We start from the raw sequence: 26319 nt of genomic DNA, 5'->3' as shown, positions 1-26319 counted from the left end.
GGGTTCTCTTTACTGTGCTCTGCCAATAACTTTTCTATATGGGACTACTGGTTTTACTCCTAGAGCAATGATCTGATGGTGAATGTGGCTCTCTTTGCTCAATGATCCTTGTGTTCACAGCTACCAGAGTTTGAGGACTGACCCACAAAGCCTACACTTAATTCCCAAGCACTGAGAGATTTATATGAATCAGAATCTGGTTTATTATTACTGACATGGTGAAATTTGTTCTTTTGGGGCAACATACAGTTCAAGACACAAAAATGACTATAAGTTTCAAAAATAAATAAATATTGCAAAAGAGGAATAATGAGGTATTGTTCATGGACCGTTCAAATATCTGATGGCGAAGGAGAAGAAGCTGTTCCTGAAACGTTGTGTGGGTCTTTAGGCTCCTGTACCACCTCCACAATGGTAGTAACATGAAGAAGGCATGTCCTGGCTGGTGACGGTCCTTAATGATGGATGCCGCCTTCTTGAGGCACCACCTCAAGATGTCTCAAAGATGGGGAGGGTTGTGCCTGTGATGGAACTGGCTGAGTCTACAACCCCCTGCAGCCTCTTTCGATTCTGTGTATTGGAGCCTCCGTAACAGGCAGTATTGCAACAAGTCAGAATGCTCTCCACCATACATCTGTAGAAATTTTCAAGACTCCTTGACGACATTACCAAATCTCCTAATGAAGTAGAGCGCTGGCTGCCGCCTTTGTGATTGCATCAACGTGTTGGCCCAAGATAGACCCTCTGAGATGTTGATGCCCAGGAACTTGAAGCTGCTCACCATTTCTACTGCTGACGCCTCAATGAAAACTGATGCATCAATGATAAAAAGGTGCATCACAGATTTAGCAATTTGGGGGACTTTAGCATATGTTGGGAAACTTAGTGCAATATAAATTTAAGAAAACAATAAAATCCATTAAGTTAGCCAAGCAAGCTTAAAGGTTTTTGAAATAAAAACAATGCCAGAAACATTAAATAGGTCAGGTAGCATCTGTGGAAAACATACAGAGTTAATGCAAATTCTGACAGAGGGGCCTGAAACATTAACTCAGTTTCTCTTTCCAAAGGTGCTGCTGACCTGCTGAGTATTTCCAGAATTTTCTGTTTTTATCTAAGACCTTCAGCATCTTGTATTTTGATTTTCATTAAAAGTAGTTTTGAATTAGTACCTCCACTTTTCATATCAACTGGCACTGACAGTACCTGTAGGATTCAGAAGGGAACAATTATCTAGTACACTGTAATCTGTGTCTGATTAAATGTCCTTAGTTTGTTTTAAATCACTGATACAGATCTTCAATCTGGTCCATGATAAATCTATGCCAGGTATATTTTGATAGTATTTTTCTATGTCCAATTCCAATTACAACACCCATCATTACACCAAAACAGTGTCAAAAACCTGACTTTTCAATGTCTGAAAATAAAAGGCAATTCCAACATAATGGTATAGCAGAAAAAATCCCAAGAGAAATGTCAAATTCCATAAGCAAACAGTTTAATTACTTCACTTTAACTTCGTCAACCTCCTGGTATACATTTGATAAAAGTACAGACAATTTTCCCCAGTATGTTTCAAAACTAAATCATCTCCAAAGTGCTTCAGAAACAATTTTAAACCTTTTCACTGTTATGCAAATTTCCTACTACCTACAAAATACAGAATTTTCCCAGTCAAAGTAGAGAATTTGAACAAGATAGTGATGGGTTGTTGAAACCTAAAAAACTTTGAAGATACTTGCTGCCATTTCTCTAGTTGACACTTTTATTCAACAATGTATTTATTTTTAAGTAATATTTTAAAAGGTTCTTGGCTGCAGGAAAGATAAATGCATTTCAAATTACTTTATATGTACAACCAAAATCGCAATCTACAATGGAACTTGCACAAAATGTAACATTTACAATTAAAATCTTTTATTACACAGTTTCGGTTTTACCCTTCAGAAATTACCTTCATCCTGAAACAATGTTTTTCTTGTTCACTCTACACAGTGAAAGGAACATTAATTAAAATTCATTGCAAAATACTTGTATTTGTTTTTGAAGTTATTCCTCATTGTTTCTGACATATCTGTCAGAAGCAGGAAATTGATTGTCTGAGTCTTCAATGCTCCTTTCTCCAGTATTCATGACCTAAAAACAAATGTTATTAAACTTGTTTAAACACTGATAGCTTTTAACAAGAACTTCTTACCAGATCTTTTACGTAAACACACAGCTATGTTTCCATCACTTTTCAAATGAAGGAAGGCTTGCAAATATTCACCCACATTTTTTTATAAAACAACTCCCAGCCCCTGAATCATTCTGGAATGTAACTGCAAAAGAAAGTTTGGTATTCAAATTACAATAGTATTGTTAATATTAAAAATTTTACTAATTCCCACAGAAAGTGTAACTATACTCACTGACAGATTCATAATTCCAGATGTAGCTGAATGTCATGTATCCCACCAGTAAGGTGATCACACTTCTGGCTCCTCTCATTTTAATGTACTTATTGTAATATTTACTGTAACCTGCAAGAAACAAGTTTAAATATAATTCACTCTTCAATTCTTGATATTTGTGCCAGCTGTTTTTCTATTGTCCCCATCAAGGACTTTTTAGATATTAAAGTAGAACGTTTCTAACTTTGCAGTTCTGATCGTCAATCATTGACCTTGGCTCAGTGCCAGAAATTTAACCAACCTGACCAAAGTCAAAAAATTATGGATTCAAGTGCCATTCCAGAAGTTGAAGGATTTCTGTTGAGGTTTTATAAATGAAACATTACACCAAGGTCCCATTTCCCTTCTTGTGTGGACCAAAAAGACCCTTTATGTGATTCAAGGGTTCAGGGAGATCCAATCAATAATGTTTCCAACATTTATTCCTCAAACAAATTAAAATCAGATTATCCAGTCACAATCTCATTGTCAGTTTTTTGAGTTTTCTTCGCACTATCTGGCCATTGTTTCTAATTGTGATTATAACTCAATTGATCCATTGGCTGTAAACTATCTTGAAATCCAAAGATCACTCTGTAATTTCCAAGTTTACTCATTCATGAGCTCTTCAAAACTGATTAAATCAAACCTAAGATCGTTTAAATTATCTAATCCACAGAGCTGTTACTCTATGTTTCTATTTCCTCACTCTTTATAAGATACAGAATTGTACAACTATTTCACTAACAAGAGGTAAAAATAAATGGCACCGTCCTGATTTCCAACCATCCATCAGAGTGTCTATTTTGAGAATCACCCCTCCCAGGAAAAAAAATGCTTTCAGAAAACACTGCCAGTGTTTATGCATATTTACAAGCTGAAAAATTAATTTTCTTACTGCTTAATCTTTACCATGGAAAACTATGTCCAAGGCAATCTCCTTTATAGAAATGAGTGATGTTAAACAATTGTTTTCAATGTAAACTTAATCATGGAGCTATTAAACACAAATGGCACCATTAACAAAGGGAAAGCTGCATCAAGTCGCAAAATCACAAAAAAAGTGAAATTTGCAATTCCTTTGTTGTGTTAAGTCCATTTGTCTAAGTATTATTTGTTAACCCCAGAATTCAACTATTGCATTTACATTTCTAAAAACGCATGAGCCATGTAGCTAAAACCTGATACACATAAGCCTTAGATTTGATTCATTGAACAAACTATATAACATATAAAATGCGATAACCCAATTTAAAAAAATCCATACCTAGCTAACCTGCAAAAGAATTTGAGTTATTATTAAATAAGCTGAGTTATTATTAAATTGCTGTCTGGCTTTAATGACTACATCTTTCATATAAATATTTGGTCATCCATACATCCATAGAAAGGAAGCATAGACATGAATCAGTAAAGCATGTAGAATAAAAATTAATTCCCATGATACTATGGGAAGTATAAGAAAAAATACATAATTTCACGTTGACTATGTTGGAATTCTATTCCCCCAAAGCAAAACAAATATGGATTTAAATATGGTATTAAGTCATGTTATTGCAGCTAGGTTGTGAACATTATAGATAGCAGTTCATTGTACCTTTTACATTTTCACTCTGAGAAGCAGTTAGCCTTACAGGTGTTTCCAAATGTTTAGTTTGCTTAGGAAGCATGCTCAATCCAATGCTATGGTATCCTGGATACAGATCGGGAAACCATTCCATTCCTATTCTGGTTTTCTTCCAATCACTGGGGTTAGGCTTTAGAATCTTTTCATCCATATATTCTTTCTTTGTGGAGCTCATAGACAAAAGCATGTTCTTGTTCCAACATTTTATTTGTTGTGACAAGTATAGAAATTCTGACTGTGCAAAACTATATCCCTTCAAGTTCCAAGGTTCAGTTTTCTTCAAAGCCTCATAATAAATATATGGGTTTCCTTCATATTCATTTAAGTCCTTCATTCTCATAGAAGTAGAAATTGTATTGCATCTTTGATTGTCAGAGGATGATTCCCAGGTTGCAACACCATGACTAGCTTCTAAAGTGCCACCCCTACAGACATGTCTGTTCACACTTGTGTTTACTTTTAAAATATAATTCTGGTTTGTTTCAATCCTTGATGTTCTGCAGAAATTGTCTTTTATGTGATGCCACACACTAGTTTTGATGCTGTTCATTGAATGTTTTTCACGTATTATTCCTTCTGTGGCTTCATTCTGGTTAATATCACATGTTATGTTTACCTCAGGAACCACAGTCCCTCGTCTTATGGACTTAAGTGAATTTGATCTGACAGCAGTAGATGACTGAGGTACCATGAGATGGTTCTGCAAGTCCCACACGGCTGTTTCCTTCACAATTGGCTTCAGTTTTGGAAAAAGGGTCTTTTCTGCACTTCCAAATTCACTTTGTGAACAATCCTCAATATTTCCTTGTACTTCCTTGACAAAGTTACTATTTGTGAGTCTATTGACACTTTTCATTTTTTTTCTCGTCATTGCTTTTTTAACATCCATTTTGTCTTGCTCTTGTTTTAAAGAATATTCACTTGACTCTGTTTTGCTTTTTGTTTCTTCTGGCCAACCAGCTGATCGTTGATATTTTTTTCCCATTGGTTCCCTGTTGTTCAATTCTCCTGGATTTAACTGTGTTACATCCATATCCTTATTCCAAACAGTTTGTTCATGAGCACATGATTCATTCCCAACACTTAAATTATTCCATTGGTTTGTTGATCCTGTTTTTGCTTTCTGCATTAATGCTTTTGGTTTAACTTTTTTTGTGTTAGGCAGAGCTGGAGTTCCTACTAATTTCTTACTTAATTTTGGCTGTTCAATTTCAATTGGCATTTCAACTTTTTTAGAATTTGATTTATTTTTCATGTTTCTGATCATTTTACAGTGAGGAAGATGAGTTTTTAGCCGCTTAAAAGGTTTACCACAAAATGGACACACTTGTATTTTTGGAAATGCATTCTCCATTTTTAGATTGGAGAAAAAGATAAGAGTCTTAAACTGCAAGTGTTATGTGCATGAAATGATCTTGATTAACTGAAACTGTTGGCATACTTGGTATCTATAATACCACTTTCAAAGATGTGTTTCCCCACATCAATATTATTGTATCTATATTATTGATCTCAGTGTTTGTACTTTTACTTGCAGTGTTCATTAATATAATGGCCTCCACCAAAGGTCAGATCATCTAATATTTCTTCATCACAATATGCTAGTTTTAGGATCAGCTCCATCCCTAATGGATAAAGGTTTTCCATTAAAATATATCAGGTTTACATTTAATGTTAATGATATATCAAGCTAAAAGTTAGATTCAAAGTACCTACACTAGGTTATGAAAGAGCTTAGAAGCTATAATAATGTCTTTAACAGCTTTTCCAGACTGGTCCTGAAACAGTTCTATTCAGTCTTTTCCACCCTTAGAAGTGATATTGGCTAGTCCAGTTTTTGTCTTAACACAATGATCTGTATTTTAGAAGACATTTTTCTCAGAATATAATTTCCTTTCTGCTTTCAAATATTACAGAGTGGAACAATGTTTTAACAATACAGAATTTTAAAATAATCTCAACCAATTATTTTCAGTCACAGCAGCCATGGCTCATCTGCCAGTCAGTCTAGCACTTGGTTCGATGTCCTCAGTCAGAAGGTTGAGTTTCATTTCCGATTCCAAAGGCAAAAATCTAGATGGACACTCCAGAGCTCCATCAAAGAAATGTGTCACTGCTTGAGGAACCACCCTTCAAGTGAGACATTCAACTGAGTTCCAGATTTGTTCTCGTCTCCAAAGGATGCCACATAGAAAAAGTCAGTGTCTTGTCCAACTCTTGGTATCACTGGGAAAGAAAAAAACATTGGTTATTATCTCATTACTGTATCTGTGAGCTTTCTTGTGTGTAAATAAGTTACAACGTTGGAAAGAAATCATAAGTAAAGTGACTGCAAAGTGTTTAGGGACATCCAGAGGTTGTGAAATACATTGTATTATCTTATTCTTTCTGCCATACCAAAATAAAGAAAGAACAAAGTCAATGGATTGAAAAGAAATTGTATCTTTTGTATTATTGGGTCATTTAGGCATTTGCTAGGTAGCTGCTGGAACAAGGAAGTCAACCCCACTAACTAAATATTCACAATGCTAAAAGAGTTAAACTAAATGGGGCAAGACTAAAAAGAAAAAGATTACTAAATACAATTTTTTTCTTATCAGCCAAATTTAATACCCAGGAATGTGGCATTATATTTTGTTGGGAAGAATGAAAAGAAGCAATATAATCTTGGGGGGTACAATTCTGAAAGGGGATAAGAGATGATGTATTTGAGGGTATATGGATATGCTTGATTTAAGGTGGCATGCCAAGTTGAAAAAGTGGTTAAAAACGTGCACAGAATCCCGGGCTAGAGTACAAGAGCTGAATATAAATTTAATTACTTAGTTGCTTGAGATTTATAATCAAATAATTTTGCTAATTTGATTTAAGTTGGTTCTGGGCCTTTCATATGATTTTAAATATCTTTCTCTTTATACAAGGCTCAGCAGTGGTAGTCATAAAATTCTAATGGACAAAAATGACACAAGGTAAACAAAGTAAACAAAGGGCAGAAATAATCCAGAAGCAGAATACTGCCCGACCTATTACACATTCCCAACATTTTGTGCATCAATCTAGAGCAAATAAAGAGTTCCAAATCAAGAAATTAGGTGGAGTCCATAACCAAATGAAAATGTGGCAAATACTTGGCAGATTAGGCAGCATTTGTGGAGAGAGGAAAAAAACAATTAACGTTTCAGATTGATGATCATCAGGTTCCGCTTCTTTCCACAGTTGCTCTTCCAAGTTTTTATCTGACTTTCAACATATGAGAATTTTTTGCTTTTCACCTTAATGAATCATCCCTGCATGGTGGAAGCACCCAACTTGCCAGGGCAGCTATCTTAACTTCGATGAAAACTTACAAACATTGAATGTTCTCAGTCCTTCCCACTATGTGGCTGGCATCTCCTCTAACTCTTTCAGTCGCCTGGTGGCGCTTGAATGTTTATTTTCAGTTTCACTTTGAAAAAAACACTAAAATTATCCGCCTTGATTTAAAGAGCGGGTGTTTATTTGTTGCACGAAGGTTATTCTTGTTGAGTTGCGACGCCTGTGACACCATCCAGCAGCTCAATCCTTGGGGGAACAGCAACACCCTTGGGCCAGGTCCGGCCGGGCTGACCTGCGCACTCCTCCCAACCCCATCCGCTAGCGTGGCTCTCAGTTCTCCCACGTCAATGAGTCAGCGAGGCGGAGGGAGGAGAGAGTGACAGATATAATGAGGTGGAGGCAGGGCAGAGCGACCAACAGCGGCCTCCCAACCGCAGAGAACCTCCTGCCCCCCGCCGGTCGTCCGGTCGCCCGGTCGCAGCAGCCTGAGGAGGAGGCGGGAGCGGACGGCGCAGGCGCAGTGGGTGTGGACGGCGCCGCACGTCACTATGAACGCGTCGGAGGCGCGGCCCCGCCTCTCAGGCGCGCGCCCCCGCCCCGCTCCGCCCCCTCCCCCCGGCCTGAGGGCAGCGCAGACGCAGCGAGCAGCAGCTGGGGTTAGATGTTATCAGACGGCAGGTGAGTGTTGGGTCCGTTTGCCCCCGCGGCCTTGCGGTGCAGCTGCGATGCCAGCCTGGGTGAGGGAGGGGAATGGGCTGTCAGGGTCGGGCCGTGTCACTCGGCTGAGGAGGGGAAGGGGGTGGTGAGAGGAGGAGGGGGGGTGGTTTGTTTGAGGTCCCGGGCCTGCTGTGTCGAGGGGAGGCGACCAGCGGTGTTGGCGGTTGGATGGGTTCGGGGCCGGAACGGGGCTCCTCGGATCTGGTGGGAGCCTCCCGTTAGAAAGCGCCTCCGCCTTCGACAGGCTGCCGAGTGCGAGTGGCAACCGTTGTGTCGAGGCCCAGTGGCGTAGGCGGCAGCGGCTTGTGTGTCAATACATGTCTCCAGGCGTTTCACTGAAGGAAGGTCTGTGCTGATCTGTTGCCAGCGCTCGCCTGCCCGGCCATGAGCACCTCAGTGGGGTTGAGGGGGGGGGGGGGGTGTGGAATAAGGGGACAGTGTCACCTTTCAGCCACAGATTGGTTGTTCAGGGTTTTGCTTTCCCTTGTCTTCCCAATATGGTGGCAGCTCGTTGTGAATTTTGGTTTTGATCAACCCTCAGGGTTTGCTCTGGGCTGGTATAACTGTGACTCTTCAATTGAGCTTTTAAGTGCTGCAATTTTTAATAAACAGGTTCACTGTCACATTGCCAGGGATCTTCCACTATGTTTGTATCACCATTAGTCTCATCTTTTTGTTGTTGGCAAGAATGAATGAACACCTTTATCCAGTGGTTTCTCTTTAAATAAATGCAAAATGATTTAAGTGTGTAGGTTAGCCAAGTTATAGCCAGTGAGGAGGACAAAAATGTTCTTTTATATAGCTATGTCATGCACTTTTTCATCATTGTTTGGGCAGTTTGTTTCCAAATCCAAGCTCATAATGATATCTTGGAGGTACATAATAGTCAGTTTGCTTTTTCTGCTATGGATAATTACCTTGCTTTTCAGTTTCTCCCATCTGATGGGTATCCTTGCAGAGCAAAGACTAAGTAATTTCCCATTGGTGGTAAAATTCAGCATCTGTCAATCTTGGGATTTCTTTTAATGGGTAGTGTGAACAGGTATAATTGGTGTTGATGTTTAGCAGAAAGGTGAGTCAATATCGTTGGGAACCATGCCTAGATCCCAAAACAATAACTTTTTATATAATCCCTTTAGCATAGCAAAACATTACAAGGTGCTTCATAAGACTGTGAATGAGCAAAAAGTGTTAAGTCTATATTAGGACACGTAATGAAAAGCTTGACCAAAGAAGTACATTTTAAGAATATCACAAAGGGGGAAAGAGATGGAAAGGGTAAGGGAGAGAATACTGGAGCCTAAGGCTTTGGAAATGGGCTGGATCATTCCTGAATCTAGCTCAGTTCCAGCCACTAGTGTTGTCCAATAGCCTGAACTGACATTTTCTGGATGTGAAGACCAGAATGAGTTGATTGTCAGAGACTTTTAAAAACTACTAAAATAGATGTACATAAAAAAAATTTAAAAAACTAGAAACATTAAAATCCTAACTTTTTTAGGAGTAAAATACTTAAGGAACTTAATTACTTTTTGCCAGAAGATCAGCAACCCATTGAAATGAGTTGAGTTGCAGTGTGTACTCGAGCCCTCCCTGATGTAAGGTTGAGGGGCTGGATGTTCTGTCCTTATAAATTCTCTTTTCAGTACTCTGCTGTCCAGTGATAAGACCAGCAGTAACACAGATGCACAGGCATCTGATCAATTTGCCTCCGCCTTCAGTCTCTGCATTCAGAGTCTCTGGCATTTCGTCATCATAATTTTGCCCATTGAATTCAGAGATGACCCAGAAAGCGGAATTGCAGGAGACTGCATATCATTGGAGTGCAGGAGGAGATTGCAGATACTTGTGGGTGAATGGTAGAAATAAAATTATGAAAAGATTTTTAAAAATGAATAAGAATTTTAAAATTGAGTTTGTTTAACCAGGAGCCATTGAAGATATTTGTTGAACAAGACTTTGTACAAGTTATGACATGGGCAGCAAACTTTTGAATGATCTTAAGTTAATGGAGGGTTGAAAAATGAAGATGGCCAGGTTTGTGCTCGAATAGTCAAGACTACAGGTAGCAGAAGCATGAATGAACATTTCTGCAGGACTGGAGTCAGCTATTCTCAAAACAGACCACTTGCCCTGTGGTGGTACAGTGTTTAATTTCACACAACAATCTTGTAAATTCCTGTGAATTTTATCCCCAATCTTTGGTTAACCAGCAATCATGAAGAGAATAGTGTTAAAATGTCACCTTTTTCCCTCTGTGAAATTTTAAATTCAGCCCACTATTATAGGATGAAATTGAAACACTATGCAAGCATGATATGAATTAACAGAACAGGTCCAAGTGGATTTGCTTTTAATTTAGCAGTGATTGTGCAGCCTAGTTAAGAAATTGAATAAATCTGATGCAAGTCTGACATTCTGAGTTGAGAGTTTGAGTGCCTTGTGTTTGGAACCTCATTTCTTGATGGTTAATAGAAGTGTTGAATGCCCTCTTCATTTGCATTTCCTGGCTTGTAATAGGAAGGTAATGCCAGCATAATCAGTTTCAGTATCCAGTCTGGGACATTTTTTCCCCCCAAACTTGAACAGACTGCATTCAAGTTTATTGTGGTGCCTGTGTTCAACCTTCTTTAAAAATCTTACAAAACTTTAAAGAAAGGCACTTGCAGTTTCTTTCACAACACGAGGCCATGCCTAAGTGTTTTGGAGCCAATAAAATAATTTTTAAGTGTAATGTAGAAAACATTGTAGGCAATTTGTTCATAGCAAGCTCCCACATGACCATTTGATGAAGACCAGTTAACCTGTTCAGGTGCTATTGAGTAGGGATAAACATTGGCCATGATATCAGAGGTAACTCCCTTACTTTTCAAAATACTACCATAGGATATTTTGCCACCACTGAAGAGCAGGCTAGGTCTCACTTCGACATCTCATCCAAAAAAAGCATCTCCAAAAGAGAGGCACTGCCTTGGCACAGAACTTGAATGTCACCCTATCTATTTGTGCTCAAATGACTGCAATAGGATTTAACTTCAACCTTCTGTTCATTTTACCAACTGATCCGTAGCTGACTCTAAAACTAGTGTTCTAAATTTAAACATGCACATTCAAATTTACTCATATTGCCAAGATGATCTTGTTTAACCCAGCTTAGTTTTTTTCACATTATCATGGCATTAGGCTTCAGTCACAGCAAATATATTATCAGTTGGTGAGCTTCTTTCTCTTAAGTTTTACGTGCAGCCTTGTCACATCTGTCACTAAGCAATTTTCTGTTGGATTTGTATTACACAAGATCTGCCTTTAAGTTTCATAAGTTTGTTATTATCTTATAGGTATTGGCAGCATTGATAGTTAGATATTGACAGTGAACATTTCATGTCTGAGGGCCCTTCATATTCTATAAAGTTTTGCCTTGCAGTAGCATCATTAAGGATATGTTGTACATTTCTCATGATTCTTTACCTCTTTTCCTTTTAAAAGCAATATTTCTAATGTAGGAGTGTTATGTCTCTGTATATCCCGGGTAAAATACATTGGTAGTCAAACCAGTGACAGGGCTTAATTGGTCTGGAGCAGATGTAAAGCACAATTGACTTGACTGGAAAGGCCACTGATGCAGAAGTTATTGTAGGACAAATTATTGAATGGAAAATACAAACATTAAGTTATAAGTTCTGATATGAAATTATATCTATTCATCTGAGGATTTGTAAACATTGTGATGTGTGAACACAATTGTTCCACAAGCCTTCCCACTTGCTTCTTTACAAGCTTGATGTAATTTCCCTAAACACACAGATTTTATAGAGTTATCATACCCTCTGTATTAAGCAACATCGGAATAGGAATGGACTCCAGCCTTTGATCCTGTTCTGTCATTCAATTATATCGTGACTGATCTATATCTTAACTCCAAATTCCAGAATTAATTCCATAACCTTTTATTCCTTTGTCTACCATCCAATCTGAGCTTTGCAGTTTTTAATGATGGCACGTCAACAGTGTTTATGTGTGGTTGGGGTTGAGGGTGGGTTGGCTGGGAGGGGGGAGGGCATCTCATGCATCAGGTAGAAAAGTTGCAGAATTCGATTACTATTCTCTGAAGAAAATGCTGCCTATCATCACCTAGATGAACTGACTGTAGCTTTTACATTCCCCATTTAATTTATATCAACTAACAAAACCTGCTCAAGAAAACACAATTTCAGGATGTGACAGCAGGAAGGACTTGAAGATAACTATTACTCAGTTTGACAATAGGACTAGAAGATAGTTAATATGAACTTTTTTAAAACAACAAAGTTTCACCATCAAGATGGAGCTTGTAATTTACCATCCCAATTGAACAACTTTGTGATATACAGGCGGTTAAGTTCGATGTGATAAGAGTATTGCAAAAATGCATGCTAAATTAGGTTTGGGCTGCTGAAGTTTATTTATCTAGCTCTATCATTTCCAAAATACAAAATGGTCTCTCAGGTTGGCACCCAACTCTATAGATTGTAGTTCACTGGAAGAGGCAGAATTGATGCAACTGACTGCATTTGATGAAAATGTAAATTGGCAGCATCATTGTTCTAAGTACATCAAAAAATGTAACCATACATTAGTGCAGATTCAAACTATGCTTAGAAAAACAGGAGGAAACAAAGTCATTCCAATATATTTTAGCTAACCAGGGTCAGCTTTAGAACTTAAGTACATGCTGTTCTTTCCATGCAAGTTAGCAAAATACTCACTTGTTCCACTGAGAAAATTGTTCAGTCATCAGATCAATTATGGTTGAAACATTCTGGAGACTTAAGATCACAGGCAGACTGACTTCTATTTTGTGTGGCACCTTTTGCTACTTTGGAATTTCTAAACCACTTTACAGAAGAAGTACTTTATAAATGTTGTTGATCCCCTAGACCTTAGGGGTCACTGTTTTAAAAATAAGTGGTAACCTATTTAAGACAGATGAGATGAATTTTTTTCTCAAGTCTTTGGAACTCTTCAAAGGGCAGTGGAAGTCAAGTCTTTGAATGATTTTGAGGCAGAGGTCATGCGTTCTTGATTGGGCAAGTGGGGGGGGGGGGGGGTGGGGGGAATCAGCATATTACAAAGAAATTACAATCAAATCAGCCATTATATAATTAGATAGCAGAGCAAGTTCAAAGAGCTGAGTGTCTTGACTCCTGCTCTGAATTTGTATGCTCATAATGGACTGGATACATGCTAGACGTGACCCATGCATCACGTTCATCTCTTCATGAAGTCTGTTGCATTGACCTTTTTTGTGCCTGCATGGTCCTAACATCCTGCCAGCTGAAGCTGTTTCTCAATGCAGAGCACTGCAGGGGGCAAGCAGGCTGGAGGTCATGGAAACTCAGGCCCCAGCCATGGCTCAAGCTGTCAGAAGGCCTTCCCAGTATTTCTAAATATCTCCAAGGATCATGTGCATTTAAAAACAAACAGTATAACTGAAAATATAAGAAAAATTAATTTAAAACCATACTGAATTTGTAAAGAACACCATTGTTAATGGAAAGTCAGCAATCCTTTTAAATGAATGGTGCCCTTCAGCTCATCACTTTACACCAACACCCCTGGACAAAGTGGCAAGTCCAGGGGCAGAGGCACCTGCATCTGACCTCCGATGCATTCTATATTTTTTGTCGGAGTGCACAGGAATAAACGACCATAATGTATGCTGTTCGTTGTAACTAGCTGATGTTACTTCACAGAACCACTGGCTAGCTATCAGCCAGATGTGGTCTAATGTACAAAATATGACATTAATTTTGCATACAGCAAAGTTTGGTCAGAGATAAATACTAACCGCAAACACCGGTGAAAAAAACATTCTGCTCTTTTGTATTTAACACAGTAGAAGCTTATAACCACTTGAGAAGGCAGAGAGGCCTTACTTTAACCATATCATCTGAAAGAGGGCAGTGCAGCATTCTTTCAGCTGCCAGGGTGTGAGTCAGAATTATGCACTCAAATCTCTCGAGTAGGACTTAAAACTCTAGGGAGTGAGAATACTGCTGAGTCAAGAGATGGGAATATTTGAGTGATTATGCTGATATGAAATCTAACCGGGAGTCATAGCAAGTAAAAATGACTAGAGCAGTGCGACAGAACAAACTCCTCCATATTTCAGATGCATTAAATGAATGCCATCCAAGTAGGGCATTTTTCACCAGCAAGGGCATTATTGGCTTGACTGGATAAGGATTACAGATTTCACAACGAACCAGATGGGTTTTCACAAGAGGTCAATAATTGATGGGCCACAGTGACCTGACACTGCTTTTATTCCAAATTCATTCATTGAACAAATTCCCCAGTTGCTGTGGAATGTTTTGCCAGCAACAGCCACATGCTGTCATTTTAAAAAACAAAACCTGAAAAGTCACATTGTAACCTTATAGTAAGACAAGTATACTAATTATACATAAGTATATGAAGGGAAAAAGAGTAACTAGAGAGAGAATAGGGCCTTCAAAACCAAACGGGACATCTTGAGTGGAGCAACAGGAGATGGGCAAGGCTCCTTAATGAATATTTTTCCTCTGTTTTTATTGTGGAGAAAGACATGACTATTTTGGAACTAGGAAAAGTAAATGGGGAGGTTTTGGGGATAGTCTGCATTACAGTAGAGAAGGTGTTGGATGTCTTAAAAGGTATGAAGGTGGTCAAATTTCCGGGGCCTGACTAGGTATATTCAAGAACTGTGGGAGGCTGGAGGAGAAATTACGGGAGCCCCAGCTGAGAAATTTACGTCATTGTTAGCCACGGGTGAGGTGCCAGCAGATGAGGGTAGTGAATGTTGTGCCTTTAGTTTATAAGGGTGGCAAAAAAAACCTGGGAACTATAGACCAGTAAGTCCAACATCTATGGTAGGTAAGTTACTGGAGAGGATTCTCAGGGATAAGATATATATACATCTGGAAAGCCTGGTTGATTAGGGGTAGTCAGCATGGTTTTGTGCGGGGGAAATCATGTGTTACGAACTCGACTGAATTTTTTGATGTGACCAAGAAAGTTGATGAGGGCAAATGTCGTGTATATGGACTTCAGTAAGGCCTTTGATAACATTCCATATGGTAGCCTGCTTTGGAAGGTTAGATTGCATGGAATCCAGGGAGAGCTAGCTAGATGAATACACAATTGGCTTGATGGTAGAAAGCAGAGGATGATGGTGGAAGGTTGTTTCTCAGACTGGAGGCCTGTGACTAATGGTTTGCCTCGGAGGTCGATGCTGAGGCCCATTGTTGTTTGTCATCTATAAAATGACTTGGATGAGAATGTACAAGGCATGATTAGTAAGTTTGCAGATGACACAAAAAAAGATGGTGTAATGGACAATGAAGAAGGTTATCAAATATTACAGGCAGATCTTTATCAGCTGAGTAAATGGGCCAAGGAATGGCAAATGGAGTTTAATTCGGATAAGTGCGAGATGTTGCCTTTTGGAATGTCAAATCCAGGCAGGACTTTCACAGTGAATGGCAGGGCCCTAGGGAGTGTTGGAGAACAGGACCTTGGGTACAAGTACATGGTTCACTGAAAGTGGAGTCAGGCTTTTGGCATGCTGGCCTTCATAAGTCAGGGCATTGAGTATAAAAGTTGGGAGGTCATGGTGCAGTTGTACAGAATGCTGCACTTGGAGAATTGTATTCAGTTTTTGTCATCCTGCTATAGGAAAGATATTATTAAACTGGAAAGAGTGCACAAAAGATTTACAAGGGTGTTGCTAGGACTTGAGGGGACTGTGTTACAGAGAGAGGTTGGACAGGCTTGTACTTTCTTCCTTGGAGCGTAGGAGACGAGAGGTAGAGGTGTATAAAATCATGAGGGGCATAGATAGGATGAATGCACTCAGTCTTTTTCCCAGGGTTTTGGGAATCAAGAACTAGAGAACATAGTGGCGAAAAGCTGGTCTGACCAATCATGGGGTCTGGATAGGTAGGGGGATGAATCTGAGATTTGTTCACCTTCGAAATTCCATCATTCCTATGGTTTTTTTTCTCAAGGTGCAGAGGAAATCTGGAAGTGAGCAATGACACTGATCCAATAGAAGTGACCAGTGCATAGATTTAGGTACTGAAAATGAGTGAACAAGATTTCTAGGAATGAGATGCAGCTGATGCACTAAATCTTCCTGGTTGGATTCAAGGTGAAATGGGGAGGTGTAGAGGGAACTAATTGTTGCTATGTCATAACACAGCTCCCCTCACTTTTCCCCCAGATAACCCTAGTAGGGATATATTAGTATACCTAGCACAAGATTGAATGACAAGGATTGACACGTTTCCTCAAATTGTAGTTTTGTTTGACACCTATGCTGGATTTGCATGCATTGATAACTTGCATTCGAAGCTCTGGATAAGTTGCTATTCTTGGTCTTAAAGTCATTGAATATAGCTTTAAAATTTTGATTGGTTATCATTTCAAGGACATCTCTTGAAGACTTGGCTCCTCATACTACTTTCTTTCTGTTTCTCTCCACTCAATCTTACCCTTCCATATTTCAGGAAGCGAAGACGGAGCTGTAAAGATGAGGAAAGCCAGCCTGTCCCACCACCAAAACGTCTCAGCAACAATACTTTGTTGCAGGATCTACCAAGAGACAGCTGGGACTGCGAGGTTAGAAATTAATTGCAAAATTTTGGTATTATGTAACTGTTTGAGAACAATTGATGTACCAACGTCTAGGATAACACTTCCTTTCCCTAATGGTGATAATTCGCACCAGGGAGGAGGAGGGTAAAAATATGGAGATCCACAGGGCTTCTCACCAGAAATGGGAATTTTACATCCTGTGCAGAGACTTACTTTGATGAACATTTTTTTTTACTTTTGTAAATTACATATGGAGATGCTTTTATGAACCTTTCCTCAAAAATGCTCTTTAGCACAATGTATCTTCTATGTGATCTTTATTTTAAGAAAAGGATAGATGAAAGTGTTAATTACAATAATAGAGCTGAGAAGCTGTATTAGATTTCAAAAAATGAGGTGGTGTTGGGAGGTGGTATCATTAATAATGGGTGCCTTCATTTAAATTTCTCACTGGGCACAAGTCCATAATCACTTGATAATTGTGAGAAAACAGTGACATAGCAAGTTCAAAATGGTGCTGTAATCTAAATGCCATTAATTCTGAGTGTGGGCTGGTGTTAAGTAAGGCTGTGTCATGGTCCCAGCACTTAACTCAGTCCTTCCTGGTGCAATGCTGTACCTTGCTTCCAAAATGCTTCTCACTGGAGTGGAGCTAAACAACAGAACGAATGGAGAAACCCTTCAACCTATGGCACCTCCAGTCCATGGGAAATGACAACATCCCATATGGTGCTGACACAGAAATCAAGCCACAAGGGTTGGAATTTCTGAGTGAAGCAGAACAAACCGAAAATCTGCAATAATGTACATAATTCAATCTTTCAATTGCATATTTGAAAATGTGCTATTGAATTTCCAAGCAATTATATTCAAAATTATTTTTACCCTATCCTTGAGGAAATTAATAATAATTCCAATAATTCACTTGGCATTTTTTTTTTTCAAATTTCCTCATCCCTAATAGTTTCTCCCCATTACCCCTTGCGTGCACCAGTTTTCATGTTCCTGCAGGAGTAACTGAACCTAGTGGTTAGGAAGGATTGTACTCCATTAATGGAACCCATTCCATATAAATCATTTCAAATAGGACAGAAACACTGGGCTTTCCCTTCACAAAAGGCTGCATATGAAGGAATCTGGAGAGGAATAAATCAAATTGCAGTATCCACCTATCACCTGCTAGCTTTTGCTCCACCCCTTCCTTCCACCTTTTTATACTGGCTATCTCCCCCTTTCTTTCTAGTCCAGAGGAAGGGTCTTAACCTGAAATGTTGACTGTCTTCCCTCCATAGGTGCTGCATGACCCGCAGAGTTCTTCCAGCACTTTTTGTGTTGCTGTAGGAACTCGGTGGGTCAAGCAGTATCTGCAGCACTGATGCAGGGTCTCAGCCCGAAACATCAACTATCCCCCTGCCTCCACAGATGCTACTTGACCTGCTGAGTTCCTCCAGCAGTTTGTCTTTTCCTCCCCTTTACTATGCCTTTATAATCCAAACAATAATAATGATATCTGCCCCACTTCCCAGCTGTTAAGGGACTGAAATTTTAAAAGCAAACTGAAATTTAATTTAAAACATTATTGCCTTTTGTTAACCAATTGGTTAAATTGATTGCAGTGTTTTTTTTAACATTAGGTAATACATAGGAAACAACTGAAGGAAATGGCAACAGAACACAAGGACTTTGAGAATCATTTTGGGTTAACATTGGACAGATTGGATGCTTGCAGCCATATACATTGTGTACAGTTTTGTTTGGCCAATTTATAGCTATTCAACATCAAGAGGAAGTGTGTACATGCCTATGTTCCATGGGACATCTTGAGGTATTACTGTTGCAATTTCCTCATGAATGTGGAGTTCATTCATTTCACAAGTTGCAGCTTATCAGAATCATGCCTGTGAGATTTGTTTATCTGGCCCTTAAATCCCTGGTCATAATGTATCTTTGCCTACTGATGGTTTTGGTTAATTTTGAATATTGTAGGTTTGGAGTTTTGGTAAATCCTGCTCAATTGGTAGATTTGGGATCAAGATCCACTAACAAAGGAGAAGCTTTTTCCAATTTTAGGATTGAGAATTTCAAAAAGTTGAAATAAGAATCAGCAATGAAGAGTGAGTGATAAAGCAGTGGGATCATTGATAGCAAGTACACAACAGAGTGAATAAATTCATATGAAAGCACTTGTGCCCAGTACACAGTCTACTTGGATTTGGACTTCAAAGAATGAGAAATGTTTTCCCTCAGATTTAGCAGATGTCACCTTTGGTACCAGGTACCTGCTAACTGTACTACTGTCATGTTCCCAATTCCTTCAACTTCTTGTTTGTTCCAATGTCATTTGTCTTATTAGGATGTCATGTAGTTAAATGCTTAACTGGTAAGATTAATATTTTTTGACTCTGACATTGCTTATCCAATCTGAAATGAGTATTTAATTTCTTAATGTTGAACCATTTATTGGGCCTGTTTCTGATTCTTAATATATGCACTGCACTATTAAGTCAGTTATAGTTATGACCATGACAATGTGACATAATGCTACAAATGCTGACTGATTGTATTTCCTCAGAGGAATGTACATGCAACCTTTTTTAAAATATGAGGAGTTGATACTGGTATTTATCAGAAGGTAGTTAATTAACAATAGGCATAGCATAGAGTTGTTACAACATGGAAGGCCATTCAGCCCTTTGAGTGCTGCCTCTTTGTAGACCAACAGTGTCAGTACCATTCCCTCATTCTTATGCCTTAATTTTTTTTACCTTCAAGTATTTATCCAATTTCTTTTTTATTCTGTGTTCACTGCACTTTGTGTTATATTCCAGATCGTAACAAGTCATTGCATAAACAAAGGTATCCTCAAGTCACCTCTGGATGTTTTGCCAGTAAAGAGAGAAAACGGATTTTCTCTCTTTACCAAGCCTAACTTGTTAAGATTTCATCCATTTCTATCAAATCTCTCAACCTTGCAGCAAAACAACTCCTGATTCTTTAGTATAAAATAAAAAATAGAAAATGCTAAAAACATTAAGCATATCAGGCAACATCTGTGGAAAGAGAAACAGATTTAATGTTTTTGGATTAAAGACCATTTGTCAGAACTGGTAAATAAGGAAATATTGTAAAGAGATTGGGGGAGTGATGATTGGATAGATATCTCTGAGAAGGTGAGGCCAGGGTTACTGTGGGGATAAGCTGTAGATGGAGTCATTCAGTTGATAAGTTAGAAAGGGTGCCTGAAAAAACGAAGATGAAAGCTATGAAATGAGGTGGCTAGAAAGAGAAAATACAAACAAGGGAACATAAAAGCTGTGAAATGCAGAGTTGTAGGAAATGCTCAGCAGGTCAGGGTCTTCTCATGGGGGGAGAAAAACTGACCCAATATTACAGATATGACAGCAGAAACTGCCAGTTCTGATAGAGAGAAAGTGAGGTACCTGAAGTTGTAGAATGTAATACTGAGTCCGGGAGGCTGTGATATGCATGGAAAGATGATGAGGTACTGTTAAAGAAGCCTGCGAGGGGGAGAGTGGGAGTCAGAGTGGGATAAATTAAAGTGGCAGGTAACAGGGAGCTCAGAGTTGCCCCTGGCAGCTGAACACAGGTACTCTGCAATGCAGCCATCTAGTCTGCACTTGGTTTCTCCAAAGTAGGGGAAACAACTTAGTGAATCGTGAATGCAGTATGCAGATTGGAATCATTGCTTCACTTAGAAGGACTGTGGGGATATCTGAATAGTGGGAAAGGAACAGATAAAAGGACAGGTTTTGTATTTCATTGTCAGAGTTATATAGCACAGGAACAGGCCATTCTGCCCACCACAGCCATGCCGGCCTCTTTGCCCATCTACACTAATCCCAATTGGCCTGTATTAGGTCTGTCCCCTTCTATGCCTTGCCTGTTCAAGTATTTGTTTAAAGGTAGTGATTGTATCTGATTCCACCATCTCCTTTGGCAACAAATTCCAGATATTGACCATTTGCTGTGTTCTTTTTTTTAAAAAGCCCTCAAATTGCCTTTAAAACTCCTTCCTCTCATCTTAAACGTGCCCTCTGTTATGAAACCATCGTGGGGGAAAAGAATTCTATCTACCCTATCTATGCTTTTTAAAATTTCATAGACCTCTATCAGGTCACTCCTCAGCCTCCTTCGCTCCAGGGAAAACAAGCCCATCCCATCCAGTCTCTCCCCATAACCAAAGTCCTCCAATCCAGGCAACATCCTGGTGAATTTCCTCTGCACTCCCTCCAGCACAACCACATCCTTTCCATTGTGTGGTGACCAGAATTGTTCACAAAACTCCAAGTGTGGTTTTATTGGTGTTTGTAAGGTTGCAACACGATGGCCAACTTTTATATTCTGTGCCTTGACCAACGAAGGCAAGCATGCAACATGTCTTCTTCACTGTCCTATCTACCTGTCAGGGAACTATGGACTTGAATGCCACGGTCCCTCTGTTCATCAACTTTCCTTAGCGCTCCACTGTTTACTGTACATGTCCTACCACTATTTGACTTCCCAAATTGCTAGGCCTCATATTTGTTGGGATTAAATTCCATCTGTCAACACTTTCCATCTAACCTATATCCTATTGTAGTCTTAGACATCCTTCCTTGATAATCACTACATTCACATCCGAGTCATTAACATTTACCACAAACAACAAGGGCCCCAGCACCAATCCCTGCGGTACACCACTGTTCACAGACTTCCAAGTGGAAAGACTCCTGTGGTGCCACAAGAAGGGGAGTAGTTAGTGGAAGTAGCAGATCGGGGATTTGCAAAGGGAACTTTCCCTTCAAAGTGCCAAAAGGGAGGGGAAAGGGAAGAACTTCATTGAAGGTGGCAGAAATCATTGAATGCATTGGAGGCTATTGGGATGGAAAATGGGGACCAGAGAAACACTATCCTTGCTTTATCTGGGAGGAGAGGAGGTGAGAATAAAGTCTTTAGAGGAGGCAGAGTGGGACGAATTATAGTCAGCATAAGCTGTGGGATTCTGTGGGCTTGGTGGATATTTGTCACTAACTAATCCTCTTGCGTTAGAGACAGGAAGGGAAGGGAAAAGCCAGAGATGGACCATGTGAAAGTGAGTGCAAATTGCAAAGTTTCAAGCTTTGAGGAATCCACAGATGCTTATATTTTACTTTAATGTACCTCAAAAATAGAAGCCATCCCAGCACCAACCCTTGGAGCATGACTGGCTACCTCCCCCTGGAAAATAACTTTTAATCATGACTGCCTGCTTTCTGTTTCTTTGCTGATTTCTTACCCAGATTGTTGCTGACCCATTTATTTCAAGGACACCAATTTTGCAGATCAGCCTTTTTATGTGGGACTTTAGCAAATATCTTCTGAAAATCCACATCAACATCTACTACTACAACTCTTATTTTGTCCAAAAAAATGTGATTTGTCTTTGACAAGTCCATCCTAAATATCCTTTTAATTCACACATCTTCAAGTGACTATTCATTTCTTTTCCCTGATTATTGTTCCTACAACCTTCTCCACAATTAGGGTTAAATTTGCCAGCCTATAGGTGCTGGGTTTGTTCTTAACAGCGCAACTTGAACAAGGTGTAATATTTGCCTTTCTTCTATTATTTTATAATGTACAGAGGTATTAATGAGTCAATGTGAAAATCGATATGTTAAAATTTCTATGTGTATACTCTACAGTTGTAGCATTTGTTCTTAGCAGTTAACTCCCTCTTTCTCTTTCTCACTCTCTGCAGTCCTCAAGCAGTGACAGCAGCAGCATTGTCAGTAGTCCTGACAGACTGAATGGACACTTACCAGCTGAAGCCAATTTAAACTGGACCAAGCCAGGCAACAGCTCAACTATGCTTCAATTTTCTGATTCCATTGAACAGTCTACACAAGGCCCATACTTGCAAATCAATCAGATCCTGAAAGAGGCACACTTCTATAGCTTGCATCAGCGTGGACATCAAACGTGACCAGACTGGGACTGTGTGCCTTCAATGAAGGACGGGAACTGTAAATGTAATTTTTTTGCAGTGGATGTTTGTACTTAGATGATTTAAATTGCACAATCTTTTCCCTTTTTGCTCCATTTGGTTTTAAAAAAAAAGTACCATCTCTTCAAATGCCCTTGGATGTATGTAATATCAAAATTGTGGGGACTATAACAGCACAACTGTAGCCTTGATTGCTTCATTTACCCTGTCTGGCACAAATCTGACTCACTAAATCTATTCTCTGTAGAATTAGTCAACATTTAAGCAAAGTCCTCCCAATAATAATGCATCAAGTTGTTGGAATTGTTTTATAATGAAGAAACAATGAGAAGGTGTTTATATTTCATACACTGTAGATTCGACTTGATCAAAGAAATGGTTTTGTATTTCCACTGCATTTTAAAAAAAATGAATCTGCTTTAAAGCCAGATTGAAGGTTTTAAAAAAAAATGTGAGATGCACTAGGATTGCAATGTTACTTTATAACTCCTGGAGCCCATAAAGTGCAAGTAGTAAACTAGAGTTTCCTATTTAGGCTAGTACAAAAGATTTGATCTGGGATCCTGTGTAACCAAAAAAAAATTCAAAATGGTTCTATTAATCCGAGGCTATATAATTCTTCATATGGTTGAGAATGCATTTGGAAAAACATCCTAAACTGCATTAAAGCAGAACAAGTATGCTTAAAAAAAAATCTTTAAATTCTGGCTACAGTTATAAACCGTTCTCAGAGATGTAAGTTTTAGCTTTAACATGCAAATGCAATTGATGGCTCAGTGAGAAAACTGAGAACAACTTACTCTGCCAGTTCAGAGGTTTGAGGTTTGATTCCCTAGTTTCTGTTATTAATTGGCCTTGGTTGCAAACAGTGGAATGGGTTTTACTGACTATCCATGCCAGATGTGTTCAGGCAAATCAAAGCATGAAGCTCAGCAACAGTGAATTGTGTGGTCAAAAAACTGCTGACAGCTTTCATAAGAGAAGGTACCTAACAAGAGTCACAACTTGAGGGCAATAGGAAAATATAGTTGTCGAAGTTACTAAAATGTTGTGTTTGGGTAAAAGTATTACACAGGTATTAGACAATGACACACTTAATGACATTCCTATTTTTATGTGAAAGCCTCAGGGTGCACCTGCCTGAATCTTAATTTGGAATGGAGCTGTGCATTTGTTTTTTGTCAGGGATTTTTTTTTAATTTGTTGTAGGATCTGAAATTTTATTTTATTTGTAAGACTAAAGTTACCAAATTTATCCTTCAGAAATGAGTGCAAAATTATTGTAACGATTTTTGCTCAATAAAATTTAATAAGATCATTTGAAATACTATCAAGAACACAGTGATATGGAAGTCCAGAGTATGTGAACATTAGCTTTGACACTAAGTAGCCATGAGATCAGGTATTGATGCACAGCACTCTGTGCGGTTTTTATTTATTATTTACATCCTTTTTGTTTAATTTGTCACTTGCATTGAAGATCAGGTTCATCTTGGAGCAGTTCAGAATATTATAGCATTAGATTCTGGACGGCTTGCTCTTAAGATGTTTTAAATAACTTTTACTTATGACCAGTGACTTATTGATCAGTAAATGCATTAATTTGTCCTTCAGGATTCATGGGCTCTGCAGTTTAATTGCACTCTTATTTTTCAATAAATCACTGATGAATTTGAATTGGGAACAAATGACTACATTTTAAAGTGCAGCACTTTGTCTCCAATGAGTACATATGTTGATAATGACCAAGAAATTGGTCTGCTGGATGAGGAAAATTGCTACCTGATACCAATTTTAGTTTATGTAAGTTAGAGTTTCTTCTCATGGCAGAACTTGGAGTATCGCAGTTGATTTTCTTTTAACATCTGGGACAGTATTACAACAAGCATCTCACTGAGATCCACAATCACAACATAATTTCAAGGATGAAATGGTGCAGTATGATGCATCCTGAAGTCATTGGTCTGGTTCTATGCTTGCAGTTACCTGTTTACAATCATACCATTGGGTAGTTGAGGCAGCACATTCGAGAGGCAGCAAGTTAAAAAAGTAATGTAGAAAATAGTTCTTTTAAAAATAAGTGAAGAGCCATTACATTTGTCTTTAAATATGTTTAATATTTTTTGTCATAAAGCAGCATGTCCAACATTGCCAGTTAACTCATCAATAAATCTCAGTAGAACAATATGTGGAGGACCACAAATGGAAAGGAAACAGAATGCTGACCACTGTACCTCAAATGTGGTGTTTACAACTTTTGACATCAGCTCCTGGTAAATAATAAAGTAGTAGGCAGATCTAACTTGGCTTGCATACAGTAACCACTTTAGGATTTTTAATTTTAACCAGTAGTAGTTTGGGGATTTTTTTTTGTTTGCCCTCATACATACAACATACAAATAAGTGGATTTGCACAGGTTAGAGTTCAATTTTAGTGTTTTGAATTAAAAATAGGTATTTGGGACATTTAAGCTGTAACAAAAATCATGGCTGTTCAAGATCTTGAGCATACTGGCAAAGCCTATTGTAGAAAATACAATTTTTTTTAGAGAAATCCATTTCTTGCTTTCAACAATTTTGAAATAAAATTTATTTTACTTAAATTTTTTATGCCTCTGTCTTTGATTTCAGAGTTATTGAAAGCACTGCCAGTTTTATTATACTGTCCTTTTTAACATGTTTACCTTTGAGATTGCCTTGGTTCTGTACTTTGGGGAAACTTAGTTCCAACCCATAGCAAATCGCTATGCTTGCTTTATTTTAGTTTTATAGCTCATTTTGTTCCTCAGAGTTTGAAGCGGTCTTCTGGCAATATTTAGATATGATCTTAGATACATTAAGACTTGGGATATCAAAAAAGTTTCCTTATGAAAGTTCAAGAATTTAGCTATATGTTGATCTTCAATGTGACATCATAGAGAAAAAGATACTTAGTTCATGTCATGAACTAAATCAAGATGTGGTTCTGGCTCAAAGGGAAGAAAGAAACCAAAGTGGTGAATGTTATCTATGTGATGCCTTGTGCTCTCTGATAGTTGGCCGAAGAACCAATTAAAGGATTTAATAGCTGAGGTATGATGTCTGATAAGATTGAATTCCAGGAATAACGTGGGTATGAATATTATATAAATGTTACTGAGAACATCTTCAGAAATTAGTTTGAGTGTTGAAATTTGAGTATTGTTCTCATCTGTGGATATGGGTTTTAGGACAGTGCATTTTGCTATTATATTCTATGGTTGTAAGGAAAAAGATTGATATTCACTGTTCACCTAAAAAGATCTTTTATTGCATTTTGTGTCCCTATCAGGGGTTCCATGGCATTTACTTTTTGAAGAATAGTCACAAAACTGAACATCTACAATCTCCCACAAACAAAATGTAATAATGAGCCAATTATCTGCTTAAGTGATGTTGATTGAGGGAATAAGACAGTGGATACAACAGCAGGGATAAACATCCATATGTCCATATTAGAAAGCAGGCAGATTTAAATGTCTCGTTAAAAAAATGGCACCTCTGCAAGTGCAGCCACCCCCTCAGTACTACATAGTCAATGGTCAACTTGGCTTTTCATACTCAGGTTTGTAAAATGCAACTTTAACGTGCAACTTCTCTTCCTT

The 26319-nt window shown here is 38.5% G+C and overlaps 2 protein-coding genes across 3 annotated transcripts; one reads left to right on the top strand and one right to left on the bottom strand.

Moving 5' to 3' along the window:
* Positions 1 to 704: 704 nt before the first annotated feature.
* On the bottom strand, positions 705 to 7555 carry LOC127579990 (uncharacterized). 2 transcript variants are annotated; one of them, XM_052033111.1, is made up of 4 exons: positions 7410 to 7555; positions 4033 to 6288; positions 2415 to 2525; positions 705 to 2139 (listed from the first exon to the last, which is right to left on the bottom strand). In XM_052033111.1, exons 2-4 carry the CDS (start codon positions 5414 to 5416, stop codon positions 2111 to 2113), a joined length of 1524 nt encoding a protein of 507 aa, XP_051889071.1. In that variant the 5' UTR covers positions 5417 to 6288; positions 7410 to 7555; the 3' UTR covers positions 705 to 2110. The 2 variants fall into 2 exon arrangements, with proteins under 2 accessions (XP_051889071.1, XP_051889072.1); XM_052033112.1 differs by having other exon boundaries at positions 7335 to 7474.
* Positions 7556 to 7937: 382 nt separating this feature from the next.
* si:dkey-21c1.1 (uncharacterized protein LOC100150256 homolog) lies at positions 7938 to 26154 on the top strand. The gene is made up of 3 exons (XM_052033113.1): positions 7938 to 8055; positions 16623 to 16734; positions 22451 to 26154. The coding sequence occupies exons 1-3, from the start codon at positions 8039 to 8041 to the stop codon at positions 22673 to 22675; spliced, it is 354 nt and encodes a 117-aa protein (XP_051889073.1). The 5' UTR covers positions 7938 to 8038; the 3' UTR covers positions 22676 to 26154.
* The last annotated feature ends 165 nt before the right edge of the window (positions 26155 to 26319 follow it).

The sequence above is a fragment of the Pristis pectinata genome, chromosome 18 (genome assembly GCF_009764475.1).
Source record: "Pristis pectinata isolate sPriPec2 chromosome 18, sPriPec2.1.pri, whole genome shotgun sequence".
Classification (NCBI taxonomy): domain Eukaryota; kingdom Metazoa; phylum Chordata; class Chondrichthyes; order Rhinopristiformes; family Pristidae; genus Pristis; species Pristis pectinata.
This window is presented reverse-complemented; position numbering and strand designations above follow the sequence as displayed.

Coding starts and splice junctions, on each gene's coding strand:
- LOC127579990 (XM_052033111.1), bottom strand. CDS start 5,416: ATGGAGAATGCATTTCCAAAAATACAAGTGTGTCCATTTTGTGGTAAA. Junction 2,526..4,032: donor TCAGAGTGAAAATGTAAAAG/GTACAATGAACT, acceptor TGTTTCTTGCAG/GTTACAGTAAATATTACAAT. Junction 2,140..2,414: donor CTGGAATTATGAATCTGTCA/GTGAGTATAGTT, acceptor ATTTGTTTTTAG/GTCATGAATACTGGAGAAAG.
- si:dkey-21c1.1 (XM_052033113.1), top strand. Junction 16,735..22,450: donor GAGACAGCTGGGACTGCGAG/GTTAGAAATTAA, acceptor CACTCTCTGCAG/TCCTCAAGCAGTGACAGCAG.